At 18.5% G+C, this 18,397-nt stretch overlaps 5 protein-coding genes across 5 annotated transcripts; 2 read left to right on the forward strand and 3 right to left on the reverse strand.

Annotated features, from left to right (window-relative positions):
* Positions 1 to 964: 964 nt before the first annotated feature.
* PRELSG_0206600 (phosphatidylinositol-4-phosphate 5-kinase, putative) lies at positions 965 to 5,981 on the reverse strand (the record flags this gene model as incomplete). Its single annotated transcript, XM_028679849.1, has 7 exons — positions 965 to 1,002; positions 1,126 to 1,175; positions 1,265 to 1,303; positions 1,436 to 1,515; positions 1,606 to 2,003; positions 2,094 to 2,226; positions 2,325 to 5,981. 7 exons carry the CDS (start codon positions 5,979 to 5,981, stop codon positions 965 to 967), a joined length of 4,395 nt encoding a protein of 1,464 aa, XP_028535527.1.
* A 1,364-nt stretch (positions 5,982 to 7,345) lies between these two features.
* Positions 7,346 to 12,515, reverse strand: PRELSG_0206700 (bromodomain protein, putative; the record flags this gene model as incomplete). The annotated part of the gene is made up of 2 exons (XM_028679850.1): positions 7,346 to 7,429; positions 7,590 to 12,515. 2 exons carry the CDS (start codon positions 12,513 to 12,515, stop codon positions 7,346 to 7,348), a joined length of 5,010 nt encoding a protein of 1,669 aa, XP_028535528.1.
* An 899-nt stretch (positions 12,516 to 13,414) lies between these two features.
* PRELSG_0206800 (DNA-directed RNA polymerase 2, putative) lies at positions 13,415 to 14,615 on the forward strand (the record flags this gene model as incomplete). Its single annotated transcript, XM_028679851.1, has 2 exons — positions 13,415 to 13,581; positions 14,102 to 14,615. The coding sequence occupies 2 exons, from the start codon at positions 13,415 to 13,417 to the stop codon at positions 14,613 to 14,615; spliced, it is 681 nt and encodes a 226-aa protein (XP_028535529.1).
* Positions 14,616 to 15,313: 698 nt separating this feature from the next.
* ERV1 (FAD-linked sulfhydryl oxidase ERV1, putative) lies at positions 15,314 to 15,727 on the reverse strand (the record flags this gene model as incomplete). The annotated part of the gene is made up of 1 exon (XM_028679852.1): positions 15,314 to 15,727. One exon carries the CDS (start codon positions 15,725 to 15,727, stop codon positions 15,314 to 15,316), a length of 414 nt encoding a protein of 137 aa, XP_028535530.1.
* Positions 15,728 to 16,253: 526 nt separating this feature from the next.
* Positions 16,254 to 18,326, forward strand: PRELSG_0207000 (selenocysteine-specific elongation factor selB, putative; the record flags this gene model as incomplete). Its single annotated transcript, XM_028679853.1, has 1 exon — positions 16,254 to 18,326. The coding sequence occupies one exon, from the start codon at positions 16,254 to 16,256 to the stop codon at positions 18,324 to 18,326; it is 2,073 nt and encodes a 690-aa protein (XP_028535531.1).
* Positions 18,327 to 18,397: the final 71 nt, after the last annotated feature.

The following is an 18,397-nucleotide window of genomic DNA, read 5'->3' on the forward strand; positions in this document are numbered from 1 at the left end:
TACACACATTCATTTTAACATATATTAACTTAAATAAAATTTTTGACTATAAATATATATGATCATATTCATATAGAAATGGTATTTTTTTTATGTAAATTGAATTATATAATTTGTCTTATTACCAGTAATATATTCATAAGATAATAATATTAAAAAAAAAACAAAAAAAAAATAAAGTATTTAATTTTATTATAATTTTTTTTTTTTTTAACATTATTTATCAGAAAATTATTTATTATATTTTCATGATATCACTATATTTAAAATAATAAGAAAAAAAAAAAATACTTATTTTTATTTTATTATCTTACACATTATATACATAGAGATTTAATTATTTATTTTTTTACTTGTTTGTCAAATATTTAATCATTTTTCATTTATTCTATTCCATTTCATTCTAATTAAAACAAATATAACTAAGAAGATATATTAAAAAGTGAATGAGACATAAATAAACGAATTAACAGATTAATGCATAAAGCAGTAATGGGGCAACTTAAACGGTTATGTTTATTAACCATTAAAATAATAAGAATACAATCAATTATTTACTAATTCTAATGTATTTAATTTTTTTCTTTATTTTTTAAAAAATTTTAAAACAAAATAAAAGAGAAGTACATAAAAAAAATGTTTTTTATAAAAATGAGATATTAACAAAAAAAAAAAAAAAAAAAAAAATAAGGAAAAATACTACAAAATTGTACTTTATGAAGAAATGTGTATTTAGATTAAAAAGATGATTAGCAGTAATTTTTTAAAACATTAATAAAAAATATGTTTATACATGAAGTCAACTATATGCATATATTATTCAAAATTTATTTTATTCACATATTTTTGTAATTTTTGAAACATCACAATGATAAAAAAAGGATTTTTTTAAGAAGGAATGTTAAAAAATGATTTTAAAAGTTCTAATTTCTTTTAATTAGTCAGTTCGATGAAAGAAATAAAATTATTCCATATGATTTTCAATAAATGTGACAAACCTTTCTAAGTAAAAAAAAGAAAAAGAAATAAGCAAATATATATACAGAGTTTATTAATATTAATGCAATATAGACATATTGAAAAAAAATATTATTTATAAATTGGTTTTTTAATTTATTAAATTACTTGCATAAGCATTAGGATGGATACACGAAATGTTTTTCCCATCTAATTTCCTATAAAAGAAGAAAAAAATAAAATAAAATAAAATTTTAAACATTGCTATATTTAATGTATTTTATTTTACTATGTTGTTATTTCTTACTGTAAAGTTCTAAATGTATGCTCAAATTTTTTTTTTAGGCTTAAATAAAAGAAAAAACAAAAAAAAAATGTATAATAATTTTTTAAATCATATATAATTACATACTATTTATATAAAAATATTGCCATAAATAAATAATTATAAAATATGTGAGTTTTTCTTTTTTTCTACCTCCATCTAGTAAAAATATCTATAATTCCAAAAAAGAAAATTCTATTTTTATCTACATTAATAATACCACCATGATCACACTAAAAAAAAAAAAATTAAAAAAATGCATCGTTACATACAATGATTTTATAAAAAAATACGTATTAAAAAAAAAAAAAATTTATATATACCTGATGAAAAGGTTTCGATGCTATGCAATTTCCTTTTTCATCATAAATGTGATGAATTTCATTTGCTTTACTTTTATCCCAATTAACCAAATCTTTGGATAACTCTTTATAATGTATACCAAAAAGTAAAGAATAGTCTAATATGAAGTTTTCTTTTAAAAATTTTGTATCAGATTTTAATACATTTTGTAATCTTTCCTTATTTTTTGAACCAATATTTATTATATCACCTAACTCGTCGATATCTACATCTTTTAATGCGATGGTGTGATCTTCTCTTTTTGATAATGGTACTGTTCTACCTACCAAGCTTCCTTTAATGTCATATCTTCTATGTATTTCTACAACTGATGAGAAAAAATTATTCATTACAATAAAATATGTTTTCTTTCTTCCATCTAAAAAGGAAAAAAACGTATGTAAATTTATATATATATATATATATATATATATATATATATATATATATATATGTATTTTATTTATACTTTTAGAGTCATTTTCGTATTTAATTGAATGTATTCCATATAAACGAGTTAAAAGGGAATCTGGATTTTTTCTGATATGTTCATAATATTTTGGCAACAATGCTTTTGATAATTTATATGTACTTTTGCATACCTATTTAAAAAATAAAAAAAAATATGTGTATGCATAAATAAGAGAAATTTTTTTTTTTTTTAAATTATATAGATATATAAAACATATATTTTTTTTACAGTTTTAATGATATATTTTCCATTGCTTGTAAAATAGAAAAGGGATCCACTTTTCCCTTCAGATAATAATTCACTAAGAGTTGACAAGTTTCCTAAAACCATGTTACTTATAACTTGTTCAGGGCCAACAGAAGTTAAATATTCATTTGATTTAATTCCATAATAGTTTCTGATATTTTTAAAAATAATTGGCGCGTAATTTTTAAAGAGTACTTTTTTTTGAGCATGTGTTGTAGGTAATTCCAAAATGTCTTTATGTTCAAAATGATTTGAAATATCATTTACATTAAATTGCTTTATTGCAGAAATTCGAATTCCAACCATCATATTCATCACCAAATCCCATCTTTCATGACCAAAATAAACTGCCAAAATTTTGTGAAATGTTTTTTTTTGTCTACTTTGACGCAATGATACTGATAATTTTCCTTTTTTTGGAAAATTATAGTAATTCGACTTATTTATATAAATTTTTTTGTTTTTATGATTTCCTTTCGAATATTTATCTAAAATTTCATTTGCTTGATTTAATAGCATTTTTACTTCATTTAATTTTAAAGAATTAATATCCTTGTTTGTATAGTTTTCATCCAAAGAATCGCACGAAGAAGTATACTTTTGAGAAATGGTTATAGTGTGAAGAAAATATCTTATTATTGATATAACTAAAAAGACATTTTGAAAAATCTCCATTTTACTTTTTTTTGAATTTATTTGTTCATTAGTTATTTCATTTTCTTCTAGATCATTTTGCGTATTATAGAAGAATATAGCAAAAAATAAAAAAAAGATTTTATTATAATCTCCGTTTCTTTCTTTTAAATATTCTTCAATTGCTAATAGAGTATTTCTAATTAAGTACATAACTTGTTCTTTTGTTAAATTGCTGTTGATCGTAACATAATGAGATTTTGCGCCAGGTATAAAAAACTTTTTATTTATTATATCATCGCTGAATTCTGTACTTGAAGAACATTTTTTTTTTTGGGAATTTATTTCATTACTTTCCGTATCAAAGTAAATATTAAAATATTCTTCATTTCTATTATAACTATCAGATATTAATGAATTATATGAAATGGATAATTTTGAATATTTTATAAAATCTTTATATTCTAAAAATTTGTTGTATAAATAATTCCTACTACTTAAATTACTTTCACTATTATTTAAAATTTTTTCGTTATAGAAATAAAAATCATTATTATAGTAATCAAAGTTTTTTTCTAAAAATTCTTTTTCTTCTATGACGTTATCTCTTTCTTCAAAACATTCCTCTTGTTCATCTAAATATTCTTCCTTATCTTCCATATCTTCTCTTTCTTCTACATATTTTTTATATCTCTCTAAATGTTTATGATAATACTCTACATATTTCTTGTTTTCCTCCTTTTTTTCGAAATTAATGATTCCACTTTTTATTTCATCATTTAGGTATGTGCATTTCATTTTATTTAAATTTCTTTCTTCTTGATTTTGTTTTTCTTCATGTTCTTTTTCATTTTTTTTTACTTTTTTTTCTTCCTTTTTTATAATTGAATTTTCCTTTTTAAGAATAAAATCTTTATCACTACTTGTTTTATACTTATTTTTTTTGTTCATTATTATATCTCCATATATATTTTTTTCTTTATATTTATCTATGTTTTTGTTTTTATCTTTTTCCTTTTCTTTTCCTCTTTTTTTATCTTTTTTTTTTTCATCCTCTTTTTTACCTTTTTTTTTTTCTTCATTTTTATACTTTCTATCTCCTTCCTTTTTTAGAGGAAATAATGAATCTTTTGTGTTATATAAACTAATGTTATTAGTTCTATATTCTCTTCTTCTGTTTAGAACTTCCATATCAGAATGATATTCATAAATTGATTTACTACTTTCAGAATGGTTGCTATTTAATTTCAGCATAATGTTTTGATTAATTAATTTAGAATTTTTTTTATCTTTTTTATTATCAAATAGACTATTTGTCTTTTTTAAAGTTGATGAGCTATTTTTCGTACACATTTCATTATTAATACTTTTTTCTTTTATGTTTTTTATTAAATTATTTGAATCTTCCTTTTTTTTTTTATTACTTCCTTTATGAAGGGTACTATTATTACTACTGAAAAATATTCTCTCGTTTTCCTCAAAATTTGTTTTTCCTTTTTTTTTTGGATTATTTTTTATCTCTCTTTTATTTTTTAATAACAAATGATTGGTATTAAGAATATTGCTATCAGTAGTATTATATTCTTCCTGTGAATTAGAATAAAAAAAATTACCTGAAGGTATTTTTGTATCTTTACAATTTTCATTTTTATTTTTTAATTTTATATCATTAATTTTTTTTGTTTTTATATTGTCTTCATTACTAATGAAATTACACTCAAAAAAATTAGTATAACTCTTCTTAATATCACTATTATTATTATTATCATTGTTTTTATTATTTATACTTTTATTACTTTTACTGTTAGAGAACATTTTTATGTTAATTTCACTTTTTCCAGTATTATTCTGAAACGCTTTTTTCAAATAAGAAAATTTATTTTTGGTAATATTTTTTTCTTTTTTCAACGTGAAATCATTACTATTATTTGTTTTATTCTTTTCGCGTTGAAGAATATTTATATATGATAAATCAGTATTTATACTAATATTTTTTTTTTTACTTTCATTAGACGATATACTACCTTTTTTTTCATATGTTTTTTTTTTTTTTTTTTTTTTTCTTTTTAAAAATAAATGATTAGATCTTTTCAAAAGAGATCTTCTTCTATTAGTTGTTTCAGAAAAAGATCTTATTAGTTGCTTATACGTTTTTTTTTTTTCAGATTTATTATTACCAGAAGAGAACAATTCCTGTTTTTTTTTTTTATTTTTTTCATTTTTACTTTTTTTTTTTTTCATTATTTCATTTCGTAAAAAAACATCAGCTACTTTTGTATGTATACCTAATAAATTTAAAAATTCATTACATTTCATAGCTCTTTTATAGCACTCCAAATTCATTCTAAAAGTCCCATCTTCACATAAAATACTTAATGATTTAAAAATATACTTAATTTGACTGGTTATTATTTCTTCTTTAGTTCCCAATAATTTTTTTTTAATATCATTTATACTTAAAACAATTTTCTCAAAATCTTCGTAAGTAATATAATTTGTATAATCACTTTTTTTTTTTTTTTCTTCTTCTTTCTCCTTATCATTGTTGTTATTGTATATTGTTTTATCATCATTACCTACATTATTCTGATCATTTTTTTTTTCATTATTTAAATTATTTTCATTAATATTATTGGAATTCAAACTATTATTATTATTACTAAATCCTGAGTGTACTATTCTGTAAGATAATTTCAATTTGTCTTTTTTACTTCCTTTTAACATAGTATTAATAGCAACGCAAAATTCATAAAAATCTAGATAATTATCATTATTTAAATCAAAAGCTTTAAATATTGATTGATATAAATATGCATTTTTTATTGTACCAAGTATCCCTAGACTTTTTTCAAATTTGTCATAATTTAACTTTCCATTATTACTAATAGAATTAAATCTTTTATAAATTATCATAATTTCATCATCACTTAAATTTGTATTTTCTTTTATTTTTTTTTTTATGTTCCATTCTAATACATTTCTTATATTTACATTTGTACATTTCATTTGTTTTGATAATTAAATGTTACAAAAAAAAAAAAAAAAAAATTAAAATATAAAATGAAATGATTAAAAGAACAGAATAAAAATTAATAAAACATATATATATATATATATTTTTTCATAATTTAAAAAAATAATTAAAAATTAATTAAACAAGAGAATAAAAAGTATGAAAAAAAAGCTACATTAAAAAAAAAAAAAAATATCATTGGAGATAAAAAAAAATTACATAATATGTGTTTCTACTTAAATTTTTTTTTTTTAATTTTATTGAATAAATAAAATATATATATATATATATAGAATAGGAATAATAAAAATATAAATAATAATAATACCTAAATTGGAAAAGTATTAAAATATGTATATTCATATATATGCTTGAAAAAAATATATTATACATATATATAAATTATAAATATGTATTGGTGGAATATATTTAAAAAAAAAATAATTCTAAAAATATTTAAAGTTATATGTGTGTAAAAAGATAAACAAATAAAATATTAGATTACACGTAATTTTAACAAAGAGAAATTGAAAAATAAAGATATAAAAAAGTTAATATTTTATGACAAGAGTTACAAGAGGAATTAATAAAATTAAAAAAAACGTGTTTCAAATAATTTTATAATAAATACGAATTTTTTTACAAGAATATTCTTATTTACTTCAAATTTATATGAGTAAATTTTAAAACAAAGAATATTTTATGAAACAAAAATATGTAATTAAAAAAAAAAAAAAAGAAATTTATATTTATGTATATATATATATATATAAATACTAACATAATATATTAAAAAGAAGGAAAAATATTTTTAGTAAGTGATATTTAATAAAAGAATAAAAAGAAATATTGTAAAAAATTTCTCCTTTTATAATTTACATATTTTTGTTTTTTCAGTACTTTAGTTTTTTTTTATTTCTTTATTCTTCTTGTGTGAAAAGAAAAAACTAAAACTTTTTAAAAGGTAAATAATTTTAATAAAAATATTATCTCCAAATATCTCTAAGATATAATTTAACCAAAATAAAAATAAAAAAAGATTAAATAAAATATCGTATATATATTCTTATCAAGGTTTTCTATTTTGTTGATAGATAAAAATAAAAATGTTTTAACATTTATTTAGAAAAGAAAAGAAAAGCATGCAATGTTTTTTTCTATAAAATAAATTAGTCTAAATATAATTAAAGTTATTCAAATTTAAATAAAATAAAAAAGGAAAAAAAAAAAAATGAAATAAAATTCCCTTTTATTAATTTAAGAAAGGAAAAACTTGAAAATATAATGTAACTTCTAAGTATATTTCTTCAAAAATACATAAAAAAAAAAAAAAAAAAAAAATCAAATAGACATATTATTATAACAACTTTTTCTTTAAAATACTAATGGTAGTGATGTTTGTTTTCTTATCTATATCTAACCTTAGCAATATATCTATTTCCTGAAGTGCAAATAAAAAATATAAAAAATGATTGAAAGACATTGTAGTAACAATATCTAAATATATGTACATATAAATAATATAGTATAAAACTAGAAAAAAGTAACATTTTAAAATAAAAATATAAAAAAAAATTTATTATGAAATTTTTTTTATTTACCTTAATATATATCCTAATTTGCGATAAAAGAAAAGAAATTTCATTTGCAGCATCATATAATCTTAAAGAATTTGACGTACCATAATCTGAATTTAAGTTTTTAAAACATTTTTCTAAAAATTGAATTAGTGTATCATCAGCATTTGGAGAATAGTTACTTAAGTAAAATTTTATATCACTATTTTGTCTACACTTATTCATTAAATGGATTTTTAAAAATTCAAAATATCTTTCTTGTGATAAAAAAATATTCTTTCTTTGTATTTTTATAAATAAATCTAACTTAAAACGAGATCTTATGAAAAAAAAAAAATTATCATCAAAATAATGATTATAAAAGTATGTATTACTCACAGGGAAAAATGAAGTATCTACAAATTTTGTATACTCCATTTCTAAATTTAAAAGCAACGTTTTTTCTATTATTTGATTTTTTAAAAAAAATTCTTCTTTTAATTTTTTATTTTTTTCAAATAATATATTAAAATTAAAAAAATTTTTATTACTTATATTAAATAAAACGGAATCATCACTATTTTTTATATGGTTATAAGCATCTTTATTATTATCCTTTGTTTCTACATTATTAGAATTATTTAAATCTAATTTATTAATTTCTGAACAATTTATTTCTGTAATATTTTTGCATTTCTTTACATTGTTCAAGGTGTCATTTGTATTTTCTTCATGAATTTTTCTTTTGTTACAAAATTGGCTTTTTTCTTTTTTGTAATTTAAATTTTTAAATTCATTTAATTCTATGAATGAATCACTGCATAAACTATGACTGTTAATATTATAATTATTGGTACTGGTGCTATTTATATAATTATTATTTATTACTTGATCATTTATATTAAAAGCAAAATTTTGTTTAGTATTTATTTTTTCTAAATCATTTAACGAATCTTTTTCTTGTATTGTTTTTTCATGAGGAATGCTATGCTCGCTTGAGGATTCTTCATAATCATCCTGGAATTCTTTGCATATAATTTTATTTATCTCTTTTTTTTTTAAATTGAAATAAATTTTTTTGTTATTTAGAAAAAGTTTTTTTTCATTTTTTACATTATTATGTGCACTCGATGATATGTCATCATTTTCATCTTTATTATTATATTTAGAGGAATAAATGTTACAAGTTTCTTCAGATTTTTTATTTAAACAATTACTATTATTATTATTATTAATTTCATCCAATTTATTATTATGTTGTGTAAAAGATACATTTTCATTAATAATTTTTCCTTCTGCGTTTTCATTTCTTTCTTCATTTTCGCGATTCAAAACGGGTATTATAGATGTTTCATCATGAATACAATTTTCTACATTATTTGAATCATTTCCTAAAGTTTCACTTTTTAATATATCTTTTATGTTTTCTTCCTTTAAGTTTTCATCAAGAAATTCATCTAGATTTTTGAAAATATTTTTGTAATAAAAACAATCAGTTATGAATACATTTTTATCACATCTTATCATACAACTTTTTTTATTATCTAAATAATTATCAAAAACGTTTTCTTCAAAAAAAACAATATTTTTTTTCTTTTTTTTTTTTTCTTTAAATATTTTAGTTAAAAGGTTATTTTGTTTTCCTTTTAATTTAATTCCACATGTTTGTTCTATTTTTGAATCTCTTAAAATAATTTTAATTTTATTATTTTCTTGTTTTCCTCCTATATCTTTCTTATTTATAATTTCTTCTTCATCGGCATTTTTTGTAATTTTTTCTTCTTTTTTTAAATTTAAAATGTTTTGATATTCTTCTTTAAATATATAAAACAATAAATTGTTTTTGTTTAATTTTTTATAATCTTTTAAGTTGATATCATTTAAATCTACTTTCGATTTACTTTTTTCATTTAATTCTTTTATCTTAAAATTTCTTAATTTACAAAAATCGCTCAATTTTATATTATTACTAATAAGATAATCTATCCACATTGCATAAATACTGCTATATTTTTTTTTTTTTTTTGTAATCTTTTTGAAAAATTCTAAATAATAAGATAAATTAAAAACATTATTATTCAAATCACAATAATTATTAAATATTTTCTCCTTCCACTTATTCCACAGGTTATCAAATTTTTCGTCACTACTTTTTGCTGCATCAATTATATATTGATTTTCTGATATTCCAGGATTAAAATCAAGACAATTTTTATAAATTAATTTCATGTCCGAATAAAAATCAATAGGTCTTTTATATATACCATCATACAAATTTTTTGAAATAGTTGTGTAATCCATTGGCTTTTTTATTTTCATTTTATATTCTTCTTTTATGTTATCACTAATACTTTTATCTTCTAAAACCGGAATTTTAAAATAAAAAGAATTAGAATCATTTTTTAAAAGCTTTAATATATTATCTCTTAGTATTTTTTCCCATTGGTTTAAAATTCTTTTGATTTCAGTTTTTCCTGTTTTATCATTATTCAAACTGTCTTTTTTTTCTTCCTTTAAATTTTCATTTTCATTTTCATTTTTTTTTTCTATTGTTTTCTCATTTTTTTCAGAATTCATACTTTCATTTATTTCTATTTCCTTTAGTTTATTTAATTCTTTATTAACTATATCTGTTTTTTTGTTCTTGTTTTCTTTAACTACACTTTTGGTAATTTTTGTGTTTTCTTTTTTTTTATTATTTATGTCATCTTTAAGTATTTCTTTATTTTCTTCATTGATTTTTTTTTTATTATTGTTTTTCTCATTGTATGTTAAATTATTGTTTATTTCATAATTCATTTCATTTTTATTGGTTTCATTAAAATTTTCCTTTTTAATTTCATTATCAATTTTAATATTGCATAAATTTGAGTTTATGCTTAGAGAAAAATCCATTTCTTTATTATTTTCCTTACAAAGTGTTATTTTTTCAATATTTGAAGTACTTTTTTTAAGAGGAGATGATTTTTCATTTTTATTTATTTCTTTTTTAATTACTCTTTTCACTTCACTTTCTTTTTTTTTTGATGAAATATTTTGTTTCGTTCTATTATTTTTTACAATTTTCTCATTGCTATTGACTTTATTTTTATTTTCTTTTTTTTCATCTTTATTTACACTTATTAAAACTTTAGAAAAATACTTTTCTTCTTCATTATTGTACTGCTTCTGGGAAGTAATAAACTTTTTCGCATCTTTCGTTCCTCGTATAGATATTAACATTTTATAAAATTCATTTTCATAATCTTTTAAAGCATTAGTTCTTAAATTAAAAAGGTTCATTTGTTCTTCCTCATTATCAGTAAATTCAATAATTCTCTTGATATTATTAAAAATTGAAAACATATCATCATTAAATTCATACTCGTTTTTATAAAAATTGTAGTGTAGTTTATTATATATTATGTCTATATTTATATTTTGTGAAAAATTGTTAGTTTTTAATTCTCCAACATTTTCATTTTCCTTATTATTATTATTATTATTATCTTCATTTTCACCATTTTTAACATTATTATTTTTTTCATTTTCTATATTTAATTTTTTGTTTTCTTCTTTGTTTTCAAAGCATATACTAGTATAATCATCTGAGTTATTAAACATTTGAAAAATCTGTTTCTTTTTCATATTATCTAATATTTGAGATAATCTTCTTTTAATACTTCTGTTTAAAAAAGATTCATATCCCTTACTTTCTTTTGCGTTTTCATTTGTTAAATTTTTTTTTTCATTCTGGTTATTTTTTAATTTGTTTTTATTATTAAATTCTTCTATATTTGTATTTCTACTAACATTTATGTTATTATTTACTTCATTTTCGTATTTAAATTCGATCATCTTATCCAATGATAATTGATTTTCTTTAATAGTTATTGTTTCATCTTTTTCATTTATATTACATATATCATTTTTCTTAGTCATATGAATCATTTCATCATGCTTATTTAAATTACTTGTCCCATCCCAAATTATGTTAGTTACTTCGTCTTTTTTATATAATTCATTTAATTTATCTTTTCTTTTATTCAAATCATCTGTTTCGTTATTTTCTTGATAGTAATCATTAATTTCATTTTTTTTATATGATTCTTCTATATCTTCTTTTTTATCTGAAATTTCCATTTCTTCTTCTATTTTAAGAAGTTTATTTGATTCTCTTTTGCTATCAGTGAACTCTCTGTTATTAATTATATCCACACAATCATTTTTATTATTATAATCAATATTTTTTTTTTTTGTCATACTACAGGAATTTTTTCCTCTTATAGAATTTTCTAAAATGTTCTTTTTGTGCATACTTCCATTTGCATAAATTTCGGTATCTTTTTTTTTTTTATTCTTAGAAATTTCAATTTCATTCTTTTTTTTACTTATACTATTATTATCTAATTCTTTTTCTTTTTTTCTCTTTTCATGTGTCTCTTCATTTTCATTTCTTTTTGTGATATGTTCGTTATTTTTTTCTTGATTATTATTATTAATATCTAAATTTGCAAAATCATGTGATTTCTTTATTTGATTAATTCTCTTTTTTGATTTGAAATCTTCTTTTTCTCTTGACTTCTTTTTTTTGTACATTTCTGAATCTTCAAATGATTCATTTTTAACAGAAATATTAGATTTATTATTTTTTTTATTTTTATCATTATTGTTATTGTTTTTACTTTTATTATCTTTTATAATATTGCTTGGATAATTTATTCCGTCATCATTTTTATTTTTTTCTTCATTTTTTGATTTTTCATTATTTTCAATTTTTTCATTACTTATTGTATTTACATTTATTTTCATGTGCTTTTCTTCTTTTTTATCTTTTTTTTTATTTGTTCTTTCTATCAAGCCTGATTCGATTATATTCTCATTCGAACTTTCATTACTTGTTTTTATTTCATCATTTTTTTCATTTATTTTATTTTCTTCTAAATCTTTCAGTTTTGTTATCTTTTCTCTAAATTTTCTTCTTGTTTCCATTAAAAAAAAAAATAAAAATAAAAAATTAAATTAAGAATATTTAAAAGTAATCTATATACACATTTGTTCAAACTATATTTTTATTTTTTTGCTTAAGGAAAAATTGTTTATTTCTAATAAATCAATTTTTTTGTATAATAACAAATTTACATGTATAGGTATTAACAACAAAAATGTTCAAAATTTTATTTTTATTTTAATCACAGATTTATCTTAATTGAATTATGATTTTAAAAAATATATAAAGTTAAAAAGTTAAGAATGCATATGAATTAAAAGATATTGATATAATTACAAAAAAAAAAGGAAAATATTAAGAAAATTTATATATATGCTAAAAAAAGCAACAAAAAATAAATATTAGAAAAAATTAAATCATATTAAGATTTGAGTAATTATTTATGTTAATTATATTTACTAAATATTTATTCGTTACAACATTTAAGTACATTTAAAAATACATATATATATATGAATTTTATTTATTGCATTTTTATTATTTTTTTGTATTATTTAATGTACTATATTTTATTTTATTTTATTTTATTTTATTTTATTTTATTTTATTTTATTTTATTTTATTTTATTTTATTATTTTTTTTATTTATTTTAATAAAGATATTTTTATAGATATTTTTAATATATTAGTATATTTTTTCACACTTTTTTTTTAACTTATTTATTTATTTTATTTTTAATTCATTTTGTAGAAATTTTTTTTTTTTTCTTTAAATTTCAACATTTATATATAAATATATATAAATATATATAAATATATATAAATATAAATATATATAAATATATATAAATATATATAAATATATATAAATATATAAATATATATAAATATATAAATATATATAAATATATAAATATAGATATATAATATTCTATCAAAGATGGCTGAAGTTACTTTTTGTGAAGAATGCAATAATATTTTATATGCTAGAAGTGATCGTAAAAATAAAAAGCTTATTTATGTATGTAGGAGTTGTGAATTTATTTCTCATAAACAAAATGAGGAGCACAATGTTGTAGCAAGAATTAATTACAATTATAATAGAAAGTAAGAAAAAAAAAAAAGAAAAAAAGAAAAAAAAGTAACACTACATAGAAAAAAACACAGAATAAATAAGAATGAAAAAGAAAGAATATTTATATTTCGAAAATTGTTCATATCCACAAAAAAAAATTATTGATAATATATTATATTTATTTTTTTAATTAAAAATTCTGTTAAAAAGAAGAATCATTATAAATATATATATATGAGCCAATTAATTTTTATTTTAAAAAATTTTAGATGTTTTATTTCTTTTCCTTTTTTTTTTTTTTTTTTTTTTGTATAAATATATGTTAAAATTTTATAAGCAGTCATATATTTTTCAAATAAATAATAATGTATGCACACATTGGTGCAAACACAATTAGAAATATAGAAATATAATTTATAAAAGAAAAAAAAAATAGAATAAAAAAGAAAAAAATTACTACACACAAAATTTAATTAAAGACAAATAGTATTCTGTTTTTATTAACATATTTTATAAATTTATTTTTTTTTTTTTTACACTCTTTTTTGATAGGGAAGATATATATATACATCCAGAAACAAAAAATGATCCAGCATTGGGGAGAGTAAGAGATTGGAAATGCAAACAATGTGGGAACAATGAAGCAGTTTTTTTACAATTACCAGAAAAAATTAGTTATAATCCGATGGCTTTAATTTATGTTTGTACAGATAAGAACTGTCATTATTGGGAGAAAGAAATACAACAAAAGAGTGATAACTTATATAAAAGTGATGAATCATCTGATTCTTCTGAAGGTAACGATTCTAAGATATCCATCAAAGAAGAAATAAGTGGAGATGTTATAGATGGAGAAAGAAAAAATAACGGAAATAACGGTACTATTAAGAAAAATAGAAGAAAATTGAAAAAAAAAAAAGATGAAGAGGAGGAAGAAGAGGATCAATTAAAGCAAGAGTTATATAAAATATTAAATATAAATGAAAAAGAATATAATGAGGAAATGAAATTAAAAAATGAAAATTTATATGATTTAAATATAGAAGAATATTTTTGCGAAGAATAGAAAAAAAAAAAAAAGAAAGAAAAAATAATTATATATAAAAATATGAGTTATTTTTTATACTTTTTTCAATAATAACCTTCTCACTTATTTTATTGTTTTTGTGAATAATCATGTCATTCTTAGTTTGATATTGATTAGTATTTGTATTAACCGATTTTTTAACAAATTTCATCATTTTGTCTTCTTTTTCATTTTCATTTTTTCATACAAATACAATATATATATTTTTATTAAGTTTTTTACTTTTCCAGTTTTAGATTTTCTTTTATATATATATATGTATATATACATATAAATTTTTTTGTTTAAGCATAAAATTTTATAAAATTAAAAAAAAATAATAATAGTTAAAATACATTACAATAATTTTATTTATTACAATTATTATTAACGGTGCAGATATTTTTTTCTCTTTTTTTATATTTCCTTTAATGTATATATCCTAAAAAATTATACTATTTTATTCTTTTTCTTTATGTTTTTTTCATAATTCAATAAGTAAATGAAAACTATTTATTTATATATATTTTTCTTCATTAAATACACTATATTTTTCTATATTATTAAAATATTTTTAATTATTAATACAGTTTTTAATTTTTTTTTTTTATGTCTATTCCATTTTTGATTCATTTACATATATTTACATATTCTCTTCTATTTCTTCGCTTATTAGATATATAAATTAAAAAAAACATTTAATTTTTTGTTTTATACTTATCGATTATATTTTGAATATTATCGCATGGATATATATCCTTTCCTATTTCTTCATTTATCATATTATGTAAATTAAAAATAAATGTTGAGTAACTAACTTTATTTTCACAATTTAGTTGGTATTTTTTTAAAAGGTGTAAAAGATCAAGCTTACAAATATGACATGGATATAAATTTGAGAAGGCATAAAAAAACTTCGTATGTTTTAATTTTTCTTCTTCTGTTGGTTTATCAGGGTAATTTGCTGATATGGTATGTAAAATTAGCCAAGATGCTCTACCTATTTCTGCTCTATCTGGTGGATATATAGTTTTTTTTGTATTCTTATTTTCGAAAAATTTTATTTTTTCTCTATCTTTACACGAATTTTCATAACATTTTTCAATATCCATTTTTTCTCATTAAGAAAGAATTCCATATAGATTTTTTTCTAATATATATATGTTTTAAAAATATTATATATTTTTCTTAGATTTAATTAAACATTTTTACATTTAGTTTTTCCATTTTATTTTTTTTCTTTTCTTTTCTTTTCATTTAATTTTAATTTTATTTTATTTTTTTTCTCTTTTATATGATAATTAAAACAAAAAAAAAAAAAAAAATTAACTCATAAAGCACAACAATAAAAAAAAAAACTTTTATATTTATATATATAGTAAATTTTAAAAAAAAAATTTTTTTTTAAATTAAATCTTTTACGATAAATTATTTTTGATAAATACTATTTCTTTTTCAGATTATGAATTCTATAAAGTTATTATCTTTATCGTAAAAAGTGTAGTTTAAAAAAAAAAAAAAAAAAAATCTATGATAAATATAATGTTAGAAGTTGAATTTATTACAACTATTTTTTTTTGAAAAATTTTATCTTAAGTTGTAGATAATATATATTCAATTATATATATTTATGTATGAATGATAAATGTAAATATTGGAGTACTGGGCCATGTGGATTCAGGGAAGACAAGTTTGTGTAAATGTTTAAGTGAAATATTAAGCACTTGTGCATTAGATAAGCATAAACAAAGTAAAGAAAGAGGAATAACAATAGATTTAGGATTTTCTTCTTTTTATATAAAAAAGAAAGTTTTTAATTCCTCCATTAATAGCAATATAGAAGATACTTTAAAATATAATTACAAAAATGAAAATATAGATATTGATACAAAAGACAATAAGCAGAATGAAGAAATTATTCAAATATGCTTAGTAGATTGCCCTGGTCATCACTCTCTATTAAAGTGTATTGTGATGGGAGCAGAAATAACAGATATGATTTTTTTAGTTATTGATGTTAATAAAGGAATACAAAAACAAACAATTGAATGCTTAGTTTTATGTGAAATAGTAAAAAGTGATATAATTATAATATTAAATAAAATTGATCTAATACCAATAAATATTAGAGAAAAAAAAATAAATTTGATGAAAAAAAAAATTCTTGAAGCATTAAGTAAAACTAATCTAAAAAATTTAAAATATTATATAATTAGTGTAGCAGCTGAAATTAAGAAAAATACAAATATAAATTATGAATATAATAGTTTACATGATGAAAAACAAGAAGAAAACTCAGTAACAACTAAAAAAAATTTGGTATCTTTTAAGAGAGAAAATAAATTTTCAGAATGTGAAAGTGATATAACAAAATGTATAGATGATGATTCAAATAAAAATGTAAACTATTCATGTATAGAAAAAAGAGAAAATCATTTATGTGAAAGTGAAGATGTAACTTTTTTAAAAGAAGAAATAAATAAGGAAAATGATGAGAAATTATCTAAATACAAAAATAGTTTAAATATACATTTATTGATAGATTTGCTAACAAATGTATTAAAAATACCATCAAGAGATACTTCAAGTTATGAGGAATTTTATTTTTTATATGATCATTCCTTTGAAATAAAAGGTAAAGGTATCGTTTATACAGGAACTGTCATAAAAGGTATTATTAAAAATAATAGTAATATTATTATCTTACCAATAAATGAAAAAGGAAAAATTAGGGAAATTCAAAGTTTTAAAAAGAAAGTAGATGAGGGAAAAAAGGGAAATAGATTATCTCTTTTAATATCCAATAATAATTTAAAAAATACGAAAAAAATTGAACGAGGAATTATTGTTCATGAACATTCTAAGATATCACATTTTTCTATGTTTATATGTAAAGTAAAATTAGTAGAGTTTTACAAAAAAAACATGAATAATTCGGAATTACTAACATGTATAATTGGTTTTTCTTCTTCTCTCTGTTATGGATATTTTTTTAAAAAAATTGAAAATTCAGATTCTAAAACTAAAGAATTAAATAGTTCTACCACTTCAGTAAAGGGTAAACTAATTGAAGCAAACAAAAATTGTGAAAATAAAAATTTTGATGTAAATGGAAATTATTTATTAATTAATGAACTAGATTTTTTAGAACAGAAAAATAAAGAAGAACAAGAAATATATTTTTTAGTAATAATGAAAAAAAAAATTTATTGTTTTAAAAATGAAAAATGTATTTTTTTAAAAAATGATGATAATCTTAATTGCAGAATATGCTTATATGGAACTATTTTAGATATAATAGATGATAATCATTATAAAAATAACTCTTTTAGTGTTAATAAAAAACCCAATTTTAGTGAATATGAAGATTATAAAGATTTTAAGATTCTGAAAGAAAAAGAAAAAATTGGATTAATAGAAAAAATACTTGATAATTATACTTTAATATGCAAAAATATATTTAATTCGTCCACTCAAGTAAGTACATATTTGAATAAAAAAATTTACATTGTTGATTCAAGTTATCAAACAAATAAAAATGATTTAAAGATCCAGCATATTGGTTGTATAATGAAACCATTTGCAAAAAATGGGAAGTTCATAATTCATTTAGATGATGATATTTCTTATCTTAAGAACAATTATAAATCATTCATTGTCTTAATAAAATATTATAAAGATATATTTACCAAAAAAAAAATTTTTTTTTAAAAAGAACTTTAATTTTTTTGTTTGATTTTATATATATATATATATATTTTCTATTGTATTTATAACAAATA

Source organism: Plasmodium relictum, assembly GCF_900005765.1.
Source record: "Plasmodium relictum strain SGS1 genome assembly, chromosome: 2".
Lineage (NCBI taxonomy): Eukaryota > Apicomplexa > Aconoidasida > Haemosporida > Plasmodiidae > Plasmodium > Plasmodium relictum.